General features: G+C 40.1%; 1 protein-coding gene across 2 annotated transcripts in view; it reads left to right on the top strand.

Annotated features, from left to right (window-relative positions):
- The window catches only part of SLC24A2 (solute carrier family 24 member 2), a 656915-nt gene that overhangs the window by 325505 nt on the left and 310575 nt on the right, over window positions 1-20835 (top strand). Inside the window, exon 3 of one of the 2 annotated variants that reach the window (XR_008400670.1) lies at window positions 14459-14538. Coding sequence is in view for 1 of the 2 variants with exons in the window: in XM_053702654.1 (XP_053558629.1) it covers window positions 14459-14567 (109 nt within the window). In the remaining variant the exon portion in view is untranslated. Of the gene's footprint in view, window positions 1-14458; window positions 14568-20835 lie in introns of those variants that run through there. The other variant, XM_053702654.1, reaches the window with a different exon arrangement.

The raw sequence follows: 20835 nt of genomic DNA, 5'->3' as shown, positions 1-20835 counted from the left end.
GGCTGAATTTTGTCAACATTATTTACTTGTTAACAGAAATTCATTAACTCCTTATTTCGTAAATAAGAGCTAGGTTACGAGCTTGCACGTTAACTTTGTCTAGTAAAGTCGCTATCGCGTTAACGTACTCCCCCATAGACTTTAATGGAGTGTGAAAACTGAAGAAAACCTAACACCAATACTTGCACGATAACCTGCTTTGCAATAAGTCCCCTACTCTAATAACCCCTAAACTACCACAACCCCTGAAGAAAATTACCCCATTACACTTATAAACCCACAAACCACCACATAGCCCACTGCAAAACACCCAGCTACTCTATTAACCCCCTAACCACCACATAGCCCACAGCAAAACAGCCAACTACACTATTAACCCCCTAACCTCCTTTTAGCTTACCACAAAACACACTGGTACACTATTAACCCCTAAGCGCCACACCTCTATCTCAAAGTACCCCTTACAGCCACACACCTCGCAAAGTACCCCCCTAACCTATAAACCTCCTAACCACCACACCCTCATCACAAAGTACCATCTAACCCCCTTCATAAAGTACCCCCTAACCTTCTAACAGCTTACCCCCAAAAAACAACCCTAACCTAACACCCCCTAAGTTACAAATAAAAGCCTACATTTACAGAAAATAAAAAAACTACCATTACAGAAAATTAAAAAAAAACTACCATTACAGAAAGTAAAAAAGACTCTCAGTACAGAAAATATAAATCCTACCATTACAGAAAAAATAAAGTGCCCTAGTTGAAGTGAAAAGCTCTTTTACAGAATAAAACGCTATCCTAAAACCAAAGTAACCCCCCCCCCCCCCAACAAAAATAACCCCTAACTTTTAAGAAAAACCTACACTAAACATTTCCCTGATAAGGGCATTTTGCAGGGCATCGCCCTAAAGTTAGTTTTTTTTTAAGAATAGTTATTTATGCAAAAGAGCTGCAATTACTTTAGGGTAATGGCATGCCAAATGTCCTTTTTAGGATTTTTTGAAGAATAGGATTTTTTTTCTGCAGAAGATCTTTATCATTTTAGGGCAATGCCCTGCAAAATGTCCTTATCAGAGCAATGTTTAGTGTAGGTTTTTTAAACGTTAGTTGTTTTTTTTTTTGGGGGGGGGGCTGTAGTTTACTTTGGTTTTAGGATAGGGTCTTGTTCTGCAAAATAACTATTCACTTCAACTAAGGCACTGCCTAACAAATGCCCTTTTCAGAGCAATTTTTAGAGTAAGTTTTAGTGTTAGTTTAGATATTTTTAGTCGTGTTTTTTTAAGGGGACTTTAATTTTAGCATAGGTCTTACTGGTTAATGTATTTTAATTTCCTTCTTAATACAGGGAGAGTCCACAGCTGCATTCATTACTTGTGAGAAATACTGAACCTGGCCACCAGGAGAAGGCAAAAACACCCCAGCCAAATGCTTAAATACCTCCTCCACTTCCCTCATCCCCCAGTCATTCTTTACCTTTAGTCACAGGAAGTTGGCAGAGAAGTGTCAGAAGATTTTGGAGTAGTTCCTTATGGAGGGTAGTACCCTTCGAGATAGGACTGGAGTTTTAAGTAGTCTTGTCAGCCTCTCATTGAGAGCATTGATGAAAGTTAGAGTCTGGAGATGCAGGTAGAGTCTTTCTGCAAAACCATCCAGACTAATATTAACAGCTCCTAAGCAATCAGTGTTGACGAGTTTCACTGCCTGCTTTTCTTCACTCAAGTCCATGTCAGAAGCGCTGCTACAATCTGTCAAACTTGAAGGAATGTGTTTCTGTTCCAGGGCATAGATTCCAGTAAGATTGTTTCATTTTTTATACATATGTTAACTATAGAAGACAGGGTCACAGTGGGACTCCTTTTATCTGTATGGAATCAAGGGTTAATATCCCCTGAGGGGGATTATTGAACAGCGGGGTTGTTTAATCATGTTTGTTATTTATTTTTATTATATTGAGAGCTGCGCAGTTTTATTAAGCTGGCGCGCTTTTTCCTTAGCAGGGGCGGTCCTGCATGATGCACCGGGTGACCGGAAATGGTCAAGTTTTTTCCCCCCATTTCCTATTCCTGACCGTGTGTCTGCAGCAAGGAGCAATTTTCTCTATCTGTCTGGGTCATAGGAGGTGGTCAGTGCCCCAGCCATTGGGGGTATATGGTGCCAATAGTTTTTTTCTATAATTAGACGAATTATGGAGGATTCTGATAATTTAGAGGGGGATCCCTCTAATACTGAATTTGATGCCTGTGTATATTGTGAGGAGGCTCGGGTAGTCCAGCCCTCTCAATCATGTTCTGTATGCCGCAACAGGGTGTTCTCATCAACCAATGTTAAGATGTTAGAGATCATTGAGCTGTCCACCTCTGAGGATTCCTTGTCCCGTGAGGTGTGTTCACTAGAATATTCTGTTCCTACACATGCAGTTTCCCCGGGTATCACTGCTCCTTCGTCTGAAGGGGCCTTTTTTCCACTAGAGGTTACTGCGCAGTTCCGCATGGCCATCTCTGTGGCCTTAGCGATATTGCCTCTTCCTGCTACGTGCAAGCCTCTGAGGCTTGGGTGGTAGGACCTCCAGGGTCGGCGTCTGCTGATTTGATTCCTCCGACTGAAGAGAGAAGTTTTGGCGATGTTAGAGACTCCTAGTACTGATTTGTCAGTCGAATCTCTGTCCTCTAAATCAGAAGGCGATCTTGATTAGACGAGTGGAGAAGGATGTTCCTATTCTTTTCTCGTCTACACATTTTATTTTATTTTTATTTTAGAATCCCAGGGCAGAGCTTTACAGGGTAGTTTGTGTTGTAGGACAGGCAGGACCTGTTTTTTTGCACATTCCTTCTTGGCTATAACTTTTTGTGCACTTGCCTATTTTCTTATATATTCGGTTAGGATAGGTTTTTTTTGTTTTTTATTATTACAAAAGATAAATATACATTCACATATTGTGCATACAAAATATTACATGTTCTAATATAGAGGTGTTGTGCCATATAAACTAAAGTCTTTTAATCTGTTGAACCTAAACAAGACAAAATCATGCAAAAAAAATTAAAATTAAAAAAAAAGACCCCAAGAGAATCTACTCATCCTCTCTCTCCCCACTCTCCAACACCTCTACTCCAGCTGGCCCATACCTTATAAATTATTTTAATTAGTTTTTATGTAGAAATTCATCCCAGTAGAAACGTATCGATTGAAAAACATGTTCTCTTTTAGATTTTAAATAAGAGTATTACTCAAGTGTTAAAAGTTCACAAATTCTTGAGAATAGTATTTCTTTATCAGAAACACACGTTTTCTTCCAGTTTCTAGCTAATATGGATTCAATACCATTTAATACATACGTTATAAGTTTGGCTCTGATTTTACATATACCTTTAATAGGCTTGTTCAATAGGGAAGTATATATGTCTAATTGGAAATCATCCTTACCACTAATCTCCTGGATACATTTAGAAGTTTCTCCCCATGAGTTTTTAATCATGGGGCAGTCCCACCAGATATGTTTCATACTGCCTAGCATTCCACACCCTCTCCAGCATTGGTTGGAAGCATTTGGATATATACTGTGTAATCTGACTGGGGATAGTTTTTTGTTTAAGAGTTTTTGGTTGTTGTAGAAACTGTTTTTCGGAAAACGTTTCGTCACATGGGATGTTAGAAGCTGACGACTTTGGTTGTCAATATTTCTGGAGGCTTCCTATGGAAGCATCTCGATTCAGTTTGAGGTGATGGTTCCCTCAACATTTTCGAGTCAGATTTACATCATGGATTGTTCGCAATCTTCTAGCAGAAGCTAGAATTTAAGAATTGCACAGATATGTCAGTTACGTTTACTCTTTCCTTCTTCTCGGGAAAAGGAGTTGGTTCTAGCTATTCCGGGCCAGACTGAGCAGGCCCATCTAACCTTGATGAAGAAAGGACCTGTTTTAGATTCTATCTTGTATGGGCGTTTGATTCTGGATCATATCGGTTTCAGGGGTCCTAGAGACCGGAGCTAGGCTACATGTCCTGCATTTCTGGGCAGTTTTTCTTCTCTTGCATTGTCCTTCGGCAAAGAGAGAGAAGTTTTTTTATCAGGTGTCTTTTAGAGTACCTTTGCAGTGTGAGACTATTTTCATTACACTGTTTGTTTCAGGGTCCAGTATAGGGAGGGGTCTCCCATCCTATTTGGATTCCAGGGTACTCAAGCAGAGCTTGATTTGTCTCCTTTTTTGTGGGGGAGAATATAAGTTCTCTCTTCCAGGTTTGGTTCAGAAGCACTTCAAATTCACTGTCGAGAAGGATATCTTTCCTTTTTTCTTCCCCTGGGGGTATTATCCGGTTCCTTTAGACTGTCTCTCCCAGTAATCTCATTTCTGATTCTATGTTTTCTGTTTAGGATCCGGGGTTTATTGGACAGTGACCTGTTTACAGTAACAGATAGTTCCCGTGGCTTGAAGATGCTGGTTGATTTACCATAGTATCGTCTGATAGAAGTCTTTTATCGACTTTTTCTGTCTTCTTCGATCCTCAGAAATGGATCTAGACCAGAGTTTCTCTGGTGAAGACACCAGGTTGGAGCCCTGGATATTAATTTATCCTTCCTAGCCAGGTAGACTTTACCTTAAGGTTAGCCCCTTCAGGTCGTGCCTTTTAGACCTGCTTCAGTCCATCGCTAGCTCGGTGTTGGGAGGGAGAGGACTTGTCTTTGGGGTCCTTTTGGACTTCATCCCTTTTGCCAGGCCTCATCCCATCCGAGGTATGGTGTAGGTTGAGGCAGTGCAGTGGAGATGTTTCAAATCTGTCTTTGCAGATTTTCTTAGACTGCTGGTTGAGAGAATAGTTCTCTCATGTCTTTGTCAAGACCTCCCTATCCTGTGGGACATTTTTCTTATCTCCAGGGGCAGTTTGGATTTTGGTCACAGCCCGTCAGGTTGGTGAGGGCATGCCTGAAGGGGCCAGGATCTCTGGAGGTTTTCCTCCCATTGTTATGTTGGATCTTCAGGCAAATCCTTTCTGCTCTAAGGGTTTAGTCTGCTGGGTTCGTCCCAGTGTAGGGATCTAGTTGGTCTTACTTTTGCTGGCTTGGATATCCTTTGGAGATCGAGAGTCTCCCTAACATTGTGGGGGGTAGCATTTCGAGTTTGTTGGTAAGCAGAGGCCCACTGCGGCCCGCCGTCAGTGACCCTCTTTGGGACAGATTTTATCCAGAGATATCTTTTTTGCTATCTGAATTGCAACTGGACATCTGTCTTTATTCCAGTCTACCCATTATGGATTGTGTTTCAGGATCTTCAGGAAGAGCTAATGCATACATTAGCAGTGCCTTGGAGGTTCATTACCTTTTTCCCTTTTTCTGCCATATCACTATATTGCCTTGAGTGGTGGCTCGAATCTAGCAGGGGTATGCGTCAGTGATTCTGACTGCTCCGTTGAGGCTGCATACATCGTGGTTCCTGTTTTCGTGGTTTGGCCTCCATGAAGTTTGTCCTTGTTGCAGGGATCTGCTGGAACAGGGTCTCTTTACTTCCTCAAATTTTTGTTCTCTGCAACAGGTTGAGAGATGTCTCTTAGTCTTAGCTGATGAGAAAGTTTTTCTGAGAGGTTATGGTCCTCTCCTTGAAGTGCGTAGCTGGTCCCTTGTCATCTATCTCAGGTGTGGAGGACCCCTTCGGCCGGGAAGTACGTGGTTTGTCCTGTCACTCTATTGGGCCTGCCAGGGCTCTTTCTTTCCTCCAGTATGATCTGGAGGAGGACCTCTTTGCTAAGTTCCTTGTTGGGACAGTGTTGGCCCTGTCTGATTTTTGTCCAGCTCCAGAGGCTCGTTGAGTTTCTAGACATACAGTTTTTTACTAGAACTTTGACTGTGGTCCGGCAGGTGTGTAGTTTTGGTTGCTCCTTCTCGGGGTTTGGACTTTACTCTTATAGTCTTGCATCGGGCTATATTTGTACCTATGCATGATGTTGTCTCTAGGTCGTTATCTTAGAGTCCTTTTACTTCTTTTCTTACTACTGCCAGCAGAAGTCCTTGAGTTACGACCTTGCTTTGCATCCCTCCTTTTTGTGTGTTCCACGATAATAGGCTGCTCTACAGACATTATTAGGATTTCTCCTAAGGTTGTGTCATATCACATTTTCAGCTGAAGTTTTGGGTACATTTTTATTTCCTATTCCTTCTTCGCGAAGGAAAGTTTTCTACTTGATATGGAGTAGTGCCTTAAGGATCTATCTTCAGGCTATGTAAGAATAGTTTTTTATTTTTATTATATGTTTATTATCTATCTGAGAAGGTGTAAGGGTCAGAGGGCTCTTAGTCTTCCTTATCTTTTAAGTTGAGGAGTATCTTCCACTTGGGTCATGACTCAGCGAGACGCTAGCCTCCTCTGAAGTTTACGGCTCAGTCATTTCAAGCAGTGGCGTCCTCTTGGGCCTCTAAGATGAGGCCTCTAGGGTTCTTTTTGGTGGATGGACTATTTGGCCTTCCTTACATTACTTTCAAAATTCTATTGAGTTTTTTTGATTCGGTGAAGCAGCCTTCGGGAGAAAGGGTTTGCAGGCTGTGGTGCCCTCAGATGGGGGCCGCTTCTCTTTTTGCCTTCCCGTTAGTATTCAGTCTCCTCTGTAGCTTGGGTATAATTTTCCCACAAGTAATGAATGCAGCTGTGGACTGTGGTACAGGGAGAGTCGACAGCTCCTGCACGTGTTCTCCGTTGGGCAGCCCTAAATTTTATCTTGTTCTTCTGGCACCTTTTTCACCCTGATATTTCTCCTACTGTTCCTGGTTCCCTCGGCAGAATGACTGGGGGATGAGGGAAGTGGGGAAGGTATTTAAGCCTTTGGCTGGGGTGTCTTTGCCTCCTCCTGGTGGCCAGGTTCAGTATTTCCCACAAGTAATGAATGCAGACGTGGATGAATTATCTGGTAAGCATAATTTATGCTTTTTGGTAAAAAAAAAATATTCTATAATGGTATGTTTTTATTTTTTTGTAATCGTAGGTTTTTTTATTTCCTGTAATGGTAGTTTTTTTTGTAATTTACGAAGTTGGGGATTAGCTGTTAGGAAGTTAGGGGCAATTTGCGATGGTGGGTTTGGCGGTTCCGGGTACTTTGCGATAGGAGTTGTGGTGGTTTTGGTGTTAATAGTGTAGGGGTAGTTTGCGATGTAGATGTTACTGTTTAGAGGTTAAAAGTGTAGCGTGATAGTTTGAAATATGGAGGGTGACGTTTTAGGGGTTACTAGTGTAGTGGGGTACTTTGCGTGGAGGGTGTGCTGGATTGGGGGTTAAAAGTGTAGTGTGGTAGTTTGCGATGGAGGGTGTGTCGGTTTCGGGGTTAATAGTGTAATGTGTTAATAGTGTAGTGGGGTAATTTGCGATGGAGAGTGTGTCAGTTTAGGGGTTAATAGTATAGTTTAGTGCAACTTTTTCCTCCATATGGGGAGCCTAAATTACTGCAAATTCATGCAAACTAATTAGCGGTTATTTAAACACCTTGGCCTAGATTTGGAGTTTGGCGGTAGCCGTGAAAACCAGCGTTAGAGGCTCCTAACGCTGGTTTTAGGCTACCGCCGGTATTTGGAGTCAGTCAAAAAAGGGTCTAACGCTCACTTTTCAGCCGCGACTTTTCCATACCGCAGATCCCCTTACGTCAATTGCGTAGCCTATCTTTTCAATGGGATCTTTCTAACTCCGGTATTTAGAGTCGTGGCTGAAGTGAGCGTTAGAAATCTAACGACAAAACTCCAGCCGCAGAAAAAAGTCAGTTGTTAAGAGCTTTCTGGGCTAACGCCGGTTCATAAAGCTCTTAACTACTGTACTCTAAAGTACACTAACAACCATAAACTACCTATGTACCCCTAAACCGAGGTCCCCCCACATCGCCGCCACTCGATTAAATTTTTGTAACCCCTAATCTGCCGACCGCCACCTACGTTATACTTATGTACCCCTAATCTGCTGCCCCTAACACCGCCGACCCCTATATTATATTTATTAACCCGTTTTTTTTATTATTGTAGGTAGCTGGCTGCGACGTTGTGGGGGCAGGTTAAATTTTTGTAACCCCTAATCTGCCGACCGCCACCTACGTTATACTTATGTACCCCTAATCTGCTGCCCCTAACACCGCCGACCCCTATATTATATTTATTAACCCCTAACCTGCCCCCACAACGTCGCAGCCAGCTACCTACAATAATTAACCCCTAATCTGCCGACCGCAAAGCGCCGCCACCTACATTATAGCTATGTACCCCTAATCTGCTGCCCCTAACACCGCCGACCCCTGTATTATATTTATTAACCCCTAATCTGCCCCCCTCAACGTCGCCTCCACCTGCCTACACTTATTAAAAGTACCTGTAAAATAAAACCTAATCTAAGTTACAATAACACCTAACCCTACAACTAAATAAATTAACTAAATTAAAAACAATTAAATAAATTAAATTAGCTAAAGTACAACCCCCCCCTACTAAATTACAGAAAATAATAAACAAATTACAAGATATTTAAACTAACTACACCTAATCTAATAGCCCTATCAATATAAAAAAATTCCCCCCAAAATAAAAAAAAACCTAGCTAAACTATCAATAGCTCTTAAAAGGGCCTTTTGCGGGGCATTGCCCCAAAGTAATCAGCTCTTTTACCTGTAAAAAAAAATACAAACAATCCCCCCAACAGTAAAACCCACCACCCACCCAACCAACCCCCCAAATAAAATACTATCTAAAAAAACCTAAGCTCCCCATTGCCCTGAAAAGGGCATTTGGATGGGCATTGCCCTTAAAAGGGCAATTAGAGCTATTGCAGGCCCAAACCCTAACCTAAGGGTTCCAATCAGCCAATAGGATTTTTTTCTACCTTAATTCCGATTGGCTGATAGAATTCTATCAGCCAATCGGAATCTAAGGGACGCCATCTTGGATGACGTCACTTAAAGGTACCTTCATTCAGTAAGAAGACTCTGGATGAAGAGGATGCTCCACGTTGGATGTCTTGAAGATGTACCCGCTCCGCATCGGATGGATGAAGATAGAAGATGCCGTCTAGATGAAGACTTCTACCCGTCTGGAGGACCACTTCGCCTGGCTTGGATGAAGACTTTTCCCGGCTTCGTTGAGGACTTCAGCCCGGCTTGGATGAAGATTTCTGCCGTTTCCTTGAGGATGGATGTCCGGTCTTCAGAACTGTAAGTCGATCTTCAGGGGGTTAGTCTTAGGTTTTTTTAAGGGTCTATTGGGTGGGTTTTATTTTTAGGTTAGGGTTTTGGCCTGCATATAGAGCTAACTGTCCTTTTAAGGACAATGCCCATCCAAATGCCCTTTTCAGGGCAATGGGGAGCTTAGGTTTTTTTAGATAGTATTTTATTTGAGGGGTTGGTTGTGTGAGTTGTGGGTTTTACTGTTGGGGGGGGGGTTGTTTGTATTTTTTTTTTACAGGTAAAAGAGCTGATTTCTTTGGGGCAATGCCCCGCAAAAGGCCCTTTTAAGGGCTATTGATAGTCTAGTTTAGGCTAGGGTTTTTTTTTATTTTGGGGGGCTTTTTTTATTTTGATAAGGCTATTTGATTAGGTTTAATTAGTTTAAATATCTTGTAATTTGTTCATTATTTTCTGTAATTTAGTGGGGGGGTTTGTACTTTAGCTAATTTAAATTATTTAATTGTTGTTAATGTAGTTAATTTATTTAATTATGGTGTAGTGTTAGTGTAACTTAGGTTAGGTTTTATTTTACAGGTACTTTTGTATTTATTTTAGCTAGGTAGTTATTAAATAGTTAATAACTATTTAATAACTATTCTACCTAGTTAAAATAAATACAAACTTGCCTGTAAAATAAAAATAAAACCTAAGCTAGCTACAATGTAACCATTAGTTATATTGTAGCTAGCTTAGGGTTTATTTTATAGGTAAGTATTTAGTTTTAAATTGGAATTATTTAGGTAATAATATTATTTTTTATTTAGATTTATTGTAATTATATTTAAGTTAGGGGGTGTTAGGGTTAGGGTTAGACTTAGGTTTAGGGGTTAATACATTTAGTATAGTGGCGGCAACATTGGGGGTGGCAGATTAGGGGTTAATAAATGTAGGTAGGTGGCGGCGATGTTAGGGACAGCAGATTGGGGTTAATAATATTTAACTGTTTGCGAGGCGGGAATGCAGCGGTTTAGGGGCTAATATGTTTATACACTATCAATGTCAAAGGAAGGATTGAGTTAAATATCTACTCAAACAAAGAAGGACCAAGGCTGCACAAAGGTCTAATGCTAAATATATACACTTGCAATTCACAAGGATTCTGGGCCGTCTATTCTCCACCCAAATTCCAAACAGACAACACACACAAAATTAAAAGCATAGGAGGCAAAATAACAACCGCTGGAAAAAAATGTGTGATTTACCCAAAATCTAAACTGAATACTGCAGTATGCTACTCGTATAGAGAATTAATAAAAACCTAGAGTAACTCTAACGCACACTAAGCATGTATAAAGTTAAGAACACTTTACCAAAGGGATATATGGGGCCCCAGACTCTAACACATATAACAATAAAAAGTCTTGTATATTGCACAAATTTCCAGGCACTTAAGTGTAAAAACACGCACTGGTGTAGATTAAAGCAGATTTCTTTTATTGCTTTGCAGAGGAAACAGGTGAACAAAGTTCCCCAGCCAGGCCCTCAAGTGTTAAAAAACACGCTCTGGCTGCAATCTGAGAAACTTCCAATGTGTTACAGTCACTTCCGAATCCAAATTGCGCGATGCGCTAATGACTGTAAACGGTAACCATTCATCTGTACCTTTGGGGTTAAGTCCTGAGATCAACAACTTGGTAAGTAATGTGTAAAATGTATCGGGTAAAAATGGATACTCAAAGATAACAAAGTATCGACCTTGTAATCCACTTATGACAAGCTCTCTAACGGAAAGCAAGACTCGCAAAGCCAGACCTCACCTCATATCACCTCATAAACAGACTTTGTTTCAACACTCACCAGGACTGCAGTACCTGTGAGTATAAGTAGTTCCACTGCGTTGGTCATTATGAGCGGTTCGGCTCTTCAGTTGCTGTTTGCACACTTCCGACAGAGAGGACTTGATCTGTGTCAGCGTTATAGTTAGTTCACCTCCTCATGGCTGTGACGTCACTCGTAACTCCTCAGAGCATGACGCCTTTCGCCCCTCCCACTAAGGGCTGAAGACTGGGCCTCATCAGATGTGATCTCTAGAGGCTTGTCAGCTATTTATGCAGTTAAAAATCCACTGTACCGACTCTAAGTGATGGAGTACTTTTATGTAGCTGCCATTTTATCCTGCTTAAACGTATATCATGTATGAAAAACCTGCAAATGGAACTGATTGCCCAAAACAACACTTTATTATTGATATTATTACTGCAGTATCAGCATAATTAATTGGATTCAAAATGCAGACACACATACCTAAATGCAATCACATCTGTCAGCATATGAACGAAAACGTTTTTTCAAATGTTAATTTCAAATACCAACTATGATGCTTTCATGATCATTACTCGCACATATAATCTCTCAATACGAGTATGGTGGGTTATCTCTGATATAATGATATCTGAACATAAAGGTGTTTATCTTTACTGTTATGCTTTACTTATTTTCCACACTCCTATATGTTAAATATCAGCACCCATTTCCATTTGGTATTGGGTAACTTTCTTCTGTTTGCAAATAAAGCTCCACATGCAGCTCAATGCCTATTATCAGATCATAGATATGGACATGTTTATCTCGTAACAAGAGTTATAACACAGAGTTTAATAATTATCATGTATCCTATAATTTAAAGGGGAAGAACACCTTCATCTTAAAGTCACAGACTATACCTCTCTCTTGTCTACTATAAGAAGCAGGAGTATTCTATCTTTTCATTTAGACCAATAGGACTAAGTGTATTTAGTCTATGGATGTTTATTATAGTGGCGGCGATGTCCGGAGCGGGAGATTAGGGGTTAAAATGTTTATTTTAGTGTTTGCGATGCGGGAGGGCCTCAGTTTAGGGGTTAATAGGTAGTTTATGGGTGTTAGTGTACTTTTTAGCACTTTAGTTATGAGTTTTATGTTACGGCGTTGTACCATAAAACTCTTAACTACTGACTTTTAAATGTGTTAGGACTCTTGACGGGGTAGGGTGTACCGCTCACATTTTGGCCTCCCAGGACAGACTCGTAATACCGGCGCTATGGAAGTCCCTTAGAAAAAAGACTTTATGAAGTTTACATAAGTCGTTTTGCGGTAAGGCCAAAAAAGTGTGCAGTGACCCTAAACCTGCAAGACTCGTAATACCAGCGGGCGTAAAAAAGCAGCGTTAGGACCTGTTAACGCTGCTTTTTTACCCTAACGCACAACTCGTAATCTAGACAATAGTGAATAGTGTAAGTTTGAACTTCTGAAATCTTTCCCTGCTGAATTCCCCTCCCCTTACCCCTATACTCACACAAATTTTCAACCTCTCCCTCAGCACTGGTATATTTCCTTAATTTCTAAAACATGCACTGGTAACACTTATCCTCAAAAAACCTTCTCTCTCAACCTCCCCATCCAACTACTGCCCTATTTCCCTACTCCCTCTTGCCTCAAAGCTTCTTGAAATGCTAGTACATGCACGCCTATCCCATTTCCTTACATTACACTCCCTCCTTGACCCACTGCAATCTGGATGTCACCCCATCACTCCACAGAGTCAGCAATCTTTAAGATTACTAATGACCTACTTACAGCAAAATCCAAAGGCCACTTCTCTCTGCTTATGCTCCCTGCAGTCTTTGATACTGTTGACCACCCTCTTTTGCTCCAAACCCTCCAATCCTTTGGCATCTGTGACACAGCCCTCTTGTGGCTCTCTTCCTACCTGTCTAACCGTACCTTTAGTGTAGCCTCCTCTGGGGCTTCCTCTGCCCCGTTACCACTTTCTGTTGGGGTATCCCAAGGCTCTGTCCTTGGTCCCTGTCTCTTCTCAATCTACATGTCATCATTAGGTTCCCTAATGAAGTCTCACGGGTTTCAATATCATTTGTATGCTGATGACACCCAAATCTACATCTCTGCTCCAGACCTATCTCCTTCCTTGCTAAACCTTGTCACTAGGAAATGTCTAATTTTAGAGATTTTTTAAGGTGGAAGTGGCAGGATTTAGCCAAGGCCTGAATTTGAGGAGTGAAAGAAAGATCTGAGTCAAGTGTGACCCCAAGACATCGGGCATGTGGGGTAGGGGTAATGATGGAATTGTCGACAGTTATAGAGAGATTGGGGGTGGAGATTTTAGAAGAAGGGGGGGAAATAAGGAGCTCAGTTTTAGAGAGATTTAGCGTAAGGTAGTGAGAGGACATCCATGAAGAGATGTGAGAAAGACAGTTAGTGAAGGGCCATCTACCCATTTGATCCCTATAAATGCTACCTTGTACACTGCCTATGTTTATAGCGCTGTAGAATCTGTTGGCGCTCTACAAATAACCGATAATAATAATAAAAATAATTGTGTAAATCTGAAATGTTGAAGTTTGCACAGCCCTCTATTTTTAAAAAAAAATAAAACACATTCAAAACCAATGTAAAGTTTAAAAGGTTGCTATAGCGAATCATGTCCGCCCAGTGTATGATAAATCTATCCCTATATCTTTCTATAGCAGCGATCTCTTGCTCTGCTGCTGTGCTTGCAGTATCAGAAGGTATTCTTTACTGTTACAACCAAAAAAATGCATCCAATACAGCAAGAACAGCCACAGCTCAACAGTGCACTGCTATAGAAAGACTTATGGCCTGATGATTAAAAACTCACCGCTATGGAGAGAAATCACACAAAATCTTCTGAGCTGTTTTGAATATTATATTCCAATGCATGTGTCTCTTTAAACCCTGCTTTGAGAGAGGATCAGCTTTTAAGCTAAAATTTGCATATCTTACGTTCTTTAAGGGACCTCACAGTAATGACAGCCTTCTTAGATAATCTCCCCAGAGCAGAGAGCTTTAGATCATTAAGTTCATAGTGTGAATGGTGCTTTGCGATTGCCTGCACCTTCTGATTGTTAAGGTTCTCAATAAAGGAATTTCATGAGACCCAGGTGGATTTACATATACATAGTAAAAAGTATGTTTTGGATGATAATGCAGCATTTTGAGAGATCCCCTGCCTTGCTCACATACTCTAATATTGAATAAAGTATTTTCTCCATGAACTTGACATCACTTTAAATTGAGAATTTCCATTATTGGCTATTTATAAACAGGCTACTATGTTCTTATACTTGACTTAAACTAACCTAAAAAGAAATCGTACCTTAATATGTCTAAGATTCATAAGACAGCACAGATATATTTTATAGGTAATATACTTGTGCCATATCCATTCAAACTGAAAATAATTTGCACTGGTTATAAAACAATTCATCCCTATTGTGAGTTCCCTGTTTTATTAATATGCTCTTCAACTTTTTATCCCCAGACAAAACCACGCCTCCAGCGAGGTGGCAGTTCCGCGTCACTGCATAATAGCCTAATGAGGAACAGCATCTTCCAGCTAATGATACACACACTAGATCCTCTTTCTGAAGGTAATGACCCTTTTATTATTATCATTATCATTCTATTTTTATAGTTTTTATTTATTAATATTATTTTATATATATATATATATATATATATATATATATATATATATATATTGTGTCATTACAAACTTTCTAGTTAGTTTAGGTTTTCACATATATTTTACATTCATTCATGCTCATGTTGTACACCTGCCAGGTAGCATATAGTCTTTACTGCCACTGCTGAGAAAAGTACGTTGTGGCTCTGCAGGGTTATAATCACGTAACTTCTTAAGCGGGAAGCTTTAGAATTGATATATATTTAAACTATTGAGACATTTCTCTGGCTGTGTGTGTGACATTAAGATGTCAAATTACCTCTTCTGGGCCTGGGAAAAGTATATATTTTATGCATTTAAATATTAGAACTTTGAGGTATTTTTCAAAATTTAGAAAAGTTTTGGCTAATATTTTTTCTTTAAAATTGACCAGTTAAGTCATTGGGAATATTTTTAGACAAATAATTTACTAACGAATTACAATATACCCCAGTATTAGTATATTTAGGTTATCGGAAACATAACATGATTATATTTTTGTATGAAATTGTATTGTTTGAGGCAATGGATGATGTATTTAATTTGATCTCTTTCGTTCCCACGAAACAACCAAACAATTTTAGATAGAATAGATTACGAGTTTTGCGTTATGAGCGGCTCGGTACTAACTTGCAAGTTATTTCCACCGCTCACCTCCCTATAGCGCTTCTATTACAGGTTTTCATAAACCCGGCGTTAGTGGGCAATATTGCAGCGTTGAGCAAAATTGAGCTCCACACCGCACACAAATAGCAGCGCTGCTTTGATCTGATTTTACGAGCTCATGCACGATTTCCCCATAGACATCAATGTGGAAAGCCGGCTAAAAAAAGCCTAACACCTGCAATAAAGGAGCGTAAAGCTCCATAACGCTGCCTCATTGATTCCTATGGGGAAAGAAAAGTTATGTTTACACCTAACACCCTAACATAAACCCTGAGTCTAAACACCCCTAATCTGCTGCCCCCGACATCGCTGCCACCTACATTACACTTATTAACCCCTAATCTGCCTCCCCTGACACCGCCGCCACCTACCTACATTTATTAACCCCTAATCTGCTGCCTCCAACGTCGCCGCCACTATACTAAAGTTATTAACCCCCTAAACCTATCCTCCAACGTCGCCGCCACTATACTAAAGTTATTAACCCCTAAACCTAACCCTAAGTCTAACCCTAACACCCACTAACTATAATATAATTAAAATAAATCTAAATGAAAATTACTATCATTAACTAAAAAATTCCCATTTAAAACTAAATACTTACCTTTAAAATAAAACCTAAGCTAGCTACAATATAACTAGGGCCCGATCCGATATGCAGCATCGCCCGCAAAAGCCGGTGACGTCAAATTTTGCACGTGTTTGGTATCACATATACGGCGTAACATAGAAGTTATGCTCGTATATTTCTGCCTTCGGCCGTAGTTTTTTTGGCCCATAGACAGGTATACCAAACCAGCGCAGTTTGGTATCCAATATACAGCGTAAGGACTTAAGTGGCGAAAATGGAGAAATCTTACTCCATTTTCACCTCGCCACAAATTGCAGGTGTAGTAAGCCTTACACTGAGTATTGGAGCCCCGTAACTCCATAAACTGCATGCAAAATAAAACCCTAACTCATGCGCAATGTCTATCTACCTGTCAACCGCAATCCCCCGCCGCAATCCCTAATAAAGTGTTTAACCCCTAAACTGCCGCTCCCGGACCCCGCTGCCAGCTACATTATATGTATTACCCCCTAATGTGATCCCCCTACACCGCCCCCACCTATATTCAAATTTTATTACCCCCTAATGTGAGCCCCCTACCCCTCCGCCACCTATATTAAAATTATTACCCCCTAATGTGAGCACCCTACCCTGCCGCCACCTATTTTAACTACATTACCCCCTAATGTGAGCCCCCTACCCCGCCGCCACCTATATTAAAATTATTAACCCCTAATCTAATCCCCTTGCCCCGCCGCCACCTACATTAAAATGATAACCCCCTAATGTGAGCCCAAACCCCGCCACCACCTACATTAAAATGATAACCCCCTAATGTGAGTCCCTACCCCGCCGCCACCTACATTAAAATGATTAACCCCTAATATGATCCCCCTACACCGCCGCTACCTATATTAAAATTATTAACCCCTAATCTAATCCCCCTACACCGCCGCCACCTATATTAAAATTATTAACCCCTAATCTAATCCCCCTACACCGCCGCCACCTATGTTAAATATATTAACCACTAAACCTAAGTCTAACCCTAACACCCCCTAACATAATTATTATTAAAATAAATCTAAATAATATTAATAATATTAACTAAATTATTCCTATTTAAATCTAAATACTTACCTATAAAATAAACCATGAAAGCTACAATATAATTAATAATTACATTGTAGCTATTTTAGGGTTTATATTTATTTTACAGGTAACTTGGTATTTATTTTAACTAGGTACAATAGCTATTAAATAGTTAATAACTATTTAATAGCTACATAGTTAAAATAATTACCAAATTACCTGTAAAATAAATCCTAACCTAAGTTTCAAATACACTTACACTATCAATAAATTAATTAAATAAACTACAATTATCTAAACTAAAATTTAATTAAATACACTAAACTATATTACAAAAACAAATAAACACTAAATTACAAAAAATAAAAAAAGATTACAAGAATTTTAAGCTAATTAAACCTAATCTAACCCCCCTAATAAAATAACAAAGCCCCCCAAAATAAAAAAATGTCCCTACCCTAAACTAAATTACAAAAGTAATCAGCTCTATTACCAGCCCTTAAAAGGGTCTTTTGTGGGGCATTGCCCCAAAGTAATCATCTCTTTTACCTTTAAAAAAAAAGAACAACCACCCCCCCATTACAACCCACCACCCACACACCCCTACTCTAAAACCCACCCTATCCCCCCTTAAAAAAACCTAAGTCTAACCCCCAAGTGGTCCTTACCTGTCCTGAAGACCGGCAAAGAAGGTCCTATTCCAGGCGGAGAAGTCTTCTTCCAGGCGGCGACCTCTTCTTCTTCCAGGAACCAGCCGGCGCGGAGCGGAGGAGTTGAAGACCGATGACCGCGGAGCTGAAGACCGTCCTCTCTGGAACTTAAGACCGACGATGCAGGAACTGAAGATCGGCGACTCTGGAACTGAAGACCGGAGCCATGGAACGTGGAGGATCCTCTTCAAACGATCGCTGCCGTACACTGAATAGGAATTCAAGGTACACGATTAAAAATGGCGTCCCTTGAATTCCTATTGGCTGATTTGAGCCTTCAAATTCAAATCAGCTAATCGGATGAGAGCTACTTTAATTCTATTGGCTGATTTGAATAGCCAATAGAATAAGAGCTACTGTAATTCTATTGCCGCCGCAAGGTCGCCACCTGGAAGAAGACTTCTCCGCCTGGAACAGGACCTTCTCCGCCGGTCTTCAGGACAGGTAAGGACCACTTGGGGGTTAGACTTAGGTTTTTTTAAGGGGGGATAGGGTGGGTTTTAGAGTAGGGGTGTGTGGGTGGTGGGTTGTAATGGAGGGGGTGGTTGTTCTTTTTTTTTACAGGTAAAAGAGCTGATTACTTTGGGGCAATGCCCCACAAAAGGCCCTTTTAAGGGCTGGTAATAGAGCTGATTACTTTTGTAATTTAGTTTAGGGTAGGGACATTTTTTTATTTTGGGAGGCTTTGTTATTTTATTAGGGGGCTTAGATTAGGTGTAATTAGCTTAAAATTCTTGTAATCTTTTTTTATTTTTTTGTAATTTAGTGTTTGTTTGTTTTTGTAATATAGTTTAGTGTATTTAATTATATTTTAGTTTAGATAATTGTAGTTTATTTAATTAATTTATTGATAGTGTAGGTGTATTTGCAACTTAGGTTAGGATTTATTTTACAGGTAATTTGGTAATTATTTTAACTAGGTAGCTATTAAATAGTTATTAACTATTTAATAGCTATTGTACCTAGTTTAGTTTAATTAATTTATTGATCTATCTATCTATTGGGTACTTATAGAGCGCGAACTAATCACCCATGAGGGTCTCAAGGCTCTAAGGGAAGGTAGATAGGAGGAAAGGGGGGAAGGGGGGAGGGGATGGGTGTTCAATCGAAGAGCCAGGTTTTGAGGTCCTTTCTGAACTTTATAAGGGAGGTGGATTGTCTGAGGTGCAGCGGGAGGGTGTTCCATGTCTTTGCTGCTATGTGGGAGAAGGATCTTCCGCCCGCTGTGGCTTTGCTGATGCGGGGGATGACTGCGAGTGCTTGGTCGGCCGATCGTAGTTGTCTGGCGGGGGTGTAGAAATTTGATAGTGTAGGTGTATTTCTAACTTAGGTTAGGATTATTTTACAGGTAATTTTTTTAACTAGGTAGCTATTTAATAGGTATTAACTATTTAATAGCTATTGTACCTAGTTAAAATAAATACCAAGTTACCTGTAAAATAAAAATAAACCCTAAAAGAGCTACAATGTAATTATTAATTATATTGTAGCTATCTTAGGCCTAGATTTAGAGTTCGGCGGTAAAAGGGCTGTTAACGCTCCGCGGGTTTTTTTCTGGCCGCACCATAAATTTAACTCTGGTATCGAGAGTTCAAACAAATGCTGCGTTAGGCTCCAAAAAAGGAGCGTAGAGCATTTTTACCGCAAATGCAACTCTCGATACCAGAGTTGCTTACGGACGCGGCCGGCATCAAAAACGTGCTCGTGCACGATTCTCCCATAGGAAACAATGGGGCTGTTTGAGCTGAAAAAAAACCTAACACCTGCAAAAAAGCAGCGTTCAGCTCCTAACGCAGCCCCATTGTTTCCTATGGGGAAACACCTCCTAAGTCTGCACCTAACACCCTAACATGTACCCCGAGTCTAAACACCCCTAACCTTACACTTATTAACTCCTAATCTGCCGCCCCCGCTATCGCTGACCCCTGCATTACACTTTTAACCCCTAATCTGCCGCTCCGTAAACCGCCGCCACCTACGTTATCCCTATGTACCCCTAATCTGCTGCCCTAACATCGCCGACCCCTATGTTATATTTATTAACCCCTAATCTGCCCCCCACATCGTCGCCGACACCTGCCTACACTTATTAACCCCTAATCTGCCGAGCGGACCTGAGCGCTACTATAATAAAGTTATTAACCCCTAATCCGCCTCACTAACCCTATCATAAATAGTATTAACCCCTAATCTGCCCTCCCTAACATCGCCGACACCTACCTACACTTATTAACCCCTAATCTGCCGACCGGAGCTCACCGCTATTCTAATAAATGTATTAACCCCTAAAGCTAAGTCTAACCCTAACACTAACACCCCCCTAAGTTAAATATAATTTTTATCTAACGAAATAAATTAACTCTTATTAAATAAATGATTCCTATTTAAAGCTAAATACTTACCTGTAAAATAAATCCTAATATAGCTACAATATAAATTATAATTATATTATAGCTATTTTAGGATTAATATTTATTTTACAGGCAACTTTGTAATTATTTTAACCAGGTACAATAGCTATTAAATAGTTAAGAACTATTTAATAGTTACCTAGTTAAAATAATAACAAATTTACCTGTAAAATAAATCATAACCTAAGATATAATTAAACCTAACACTACCCTATCAATAAAATAATTAAATAAACTACCTACAATTACCTACAATTAACCTAACACTACACTATCAATAAATTAATTAAACACAATTGCTACAAATAAATAAAATTAAATAAACTATCTAAAGTACAAAAAATAAAAAAGAACTAAGTTACAGAAAATAATAAAATATTTACAAACATAATAAAAATATTACAACAATTTTAAACTAATTACACCTACTCTAAGCCCCCTAATAAAATAACAAAGCCCCCCAAAATAAAAAATTCCCTACCCTATTCTAAAATACAAATATTACAAGCTCTTTTACCTTACCAGCCCTGAACAGGGCCCTTTGCGGGGCATGCCCCAAGAATTTCAGCTCTTTTGCCTGTAAAAAAAAACATACAATACCCCCCCCCAACATTACAACCCACCACCCACATACCCCTAATCTAACCCAAACCCCCCTTAAATAAACCTAACACTACCCCCCTGATGATCTTCCTACCTTGTCTTCACCATGCCAGGTTCACCGATCCGTCCTGGCTCCAAGATCTTCATCCAACCCAAGCGTGG

This window comes from Bombina bombina, chromosome 2, assembly GCF_027579735.1.
Source record: "Bombina bombina isolate aBomBom1 chromosome 2, aBomBom1.pri, whole genome shotgun sequence".
Lineage (NCBI taxonomy): Eukaryota > Metazoa > Chordata > Amphibia > Anura > Bombinatoridae > Bombina > Bombina bombina.
Note: the sequence above shows the minus strand (reverse complement) of the source record. Positions and strands in the feature narration are given on the sequence as shown.